Raw genomic sequence first — 1,885 nt, 5'->3', positions numbered from 1 at the left:
ACCCCATCCCACCCTACCTTATCCTATCCTATCCTATCCTATCCTATCCTATCCTATCCTATCCTATCCCATCCCACCCTACTCTACCCCAGCCCACCCTACCTTATCCTATCCTATCCCATCTCACCCTACCCTACCTTATCCTATCCTATCCTATCCATCGTATCCTATCCTATCCTATCCTATCCTATCCATCCCACCCTACCCTACTCTACCCTATCCTACTCCATTCCATCCCATCCCCACAGTGCCTTGAAGTATGCCTATATACCTTCAGCTACTTTAACCACTCACATTAAAACATTTGCCTTGTTCATTTCATCTCAGTCTCGACTTTTTGTTTTTGTAACTATTGGACTTTTTGAATTATTTAACTTAACTAGCTTTTTGCTACTGTTTTGCTAATAGATAATGGCAGATCTTGCAATGAAGAATGAAAATGCACATAATGTTTAACTTACAAGATTCCTTGTAAATTTGTATCTTATCATAGGACAATCTTAGTTTAAGACTTGTAAAAGACAGCAGGTGTCATGCATTCCTTCAAGGAACTCTTGAGCTGTAACTCATGAATGGTTCTCTCTCTGAAATGTTTTGACTGCAGAGTTGACACTCGAGGGCTATAAAGAAACATTACACTCATGAGATATTCTGTGGTTACAGTAACAATATGAGCATTTAGGTTCAGGTTTTATAGACAGGAAAAGTACAAATGAGTGAAGGAAGACATGATGCAACCATAAGCTTGTAAAGAAAAGTTGAATCTGTCTGGGACTAACATTAAGTACATTACTTTGTTGTATTTTTGGACTGACACCAGTTACTTCTGTTGGTTCAGTCCTGTGTGGAACTGCAAACAGTAAGACAGCTGACTTTGTTGACAGTATAAATATGAGCCGAACTCTAAAGAAACCCAGAGTGGCTGAAACTTTTGCTGCTTACAGGTTTTCACCAGAACTCAAACATTAATCAATTTTGTTTAATAACAATGTTTTAAATTTGACCTCTGACCTTTCTGGGTTCAAGTTCTATGTTGGTGATCCTGGAGGGGTCTACAAGGGGGCGTGGTCTCTTCAGCGTTTCGATGACGCTCTGCCACTGAGGCGGCAGGCCCACGAACCGACCCGTGGAGACGTCGAAGGACGTGTGGACCCGGTGCTGGAAGTCCTTCGGCGCCGAGATCTCCAGCCGGTGCTTCTTCTTCCTGCGGCGAAACATTTCCACGACGGTGGAGCGGCTGGGAAGTAAAGCCTGAGAGAAACAACAGCAAGTGGCGTTCTGATGGGATGGAGACATGATGGAAGGCAGAGGAACACAGACTGAAGACTGAAAACACAGAGACGGAGTGTGAGAATCACAGCACTGACAGCTCCTCTTCCTGCTCAGGTGACTCACCTGAGCAGTCACATGACCTCCTCACCTGTCAAATATAAACCGACCGAGCAGCCCAGGTGAGATACCGCCCTGTCTGATCTCACAACAATCTGTTTCACTTCCCACACTTTTTGTTTAGTTTTTTTTAGGTCTTCATGCATGAATGAGAAGAAAACAGAATTCCTGAGTTCCTCCATGATTCCTAATATAATAATAATAATAATAATAATAAAGATGAGTCAGCAAAAACACTTGTTCTGTTTTTGCATTTCAGTTTAATCTCTGTAATCCATCTGGATACATGATGTTTTCAGACATTCATCAATCAAAACCTTCGGCTCATTCAGACGAGAGCGACTCCATGATTCTAACGAATATTTTTCAGAATAAAAAACTTTACGTATACGTTCTCCATCAGAATACATCAAGCTCTTTTAGATTTCTTCAAAAATTATGTTCTTGGTCAAATTTGCTTACTGTTTTTTTTGTCTTCTTATGAGATATTTAGCTT

At 41.2% G+C, this 1,885-nt stretch overlaps 1 protein-coding gene across 2 annotated transcripts in view; it reads right to left on the bottom strand.

The window, feature by feature from the left end:
- pak6b (p21 protein (Cdc42/Rac)-activated kinase 6b) overlaps positions 1 to 1,885 on the bottom strand; it is a 21,151-nt gene that overhangs the window by 9,402 nt on the left and 9,864 nt on the right. The window contains exon 3 of one of the 2 annotated variants that reach the window (XM_014023904.1): positions 1,012 to 1,251. In XM_014023904.1, coding sequence (XP_013879358.1) covers positions 1,012 to 1,218 — 207 coding nt within the window. In that variant the 5' untranslated portion in view covers positions 1,219 to 1,251. Of the gene's footprint in view, positions 1 to 1,011; positions 1,320 to 1,885 lie in introns of those variants that run through there. The other variant, XM_014023903.1, reaches the window with a different exon arrangement.

The sequence above is a fragment of the Austrofundulus limnaeus genome, unplaced genomic scaffold (genome assembly GCF_001266775.1).
Source record: "Austrofundulus limnaeus strain Quisiro unplaced genomic scaffold, Austrofundulus_limnaeus-1.0 Scaffold394, whole genome shotgun sequence".
NCBI classification, from domain to species: domain Eukaryota; kingdom Metazoa; phylum Chordata; class Actinopteri; order Cyprinodontiformes; family Rivulidae; genus Austrofundulus; species Austrofundulus limnaeus.
The sequence above is the reverse complement of the archived record's forward strand: the minus strand, read 5'-3'. Positions and strand labels throughout refer to the sequence as shown.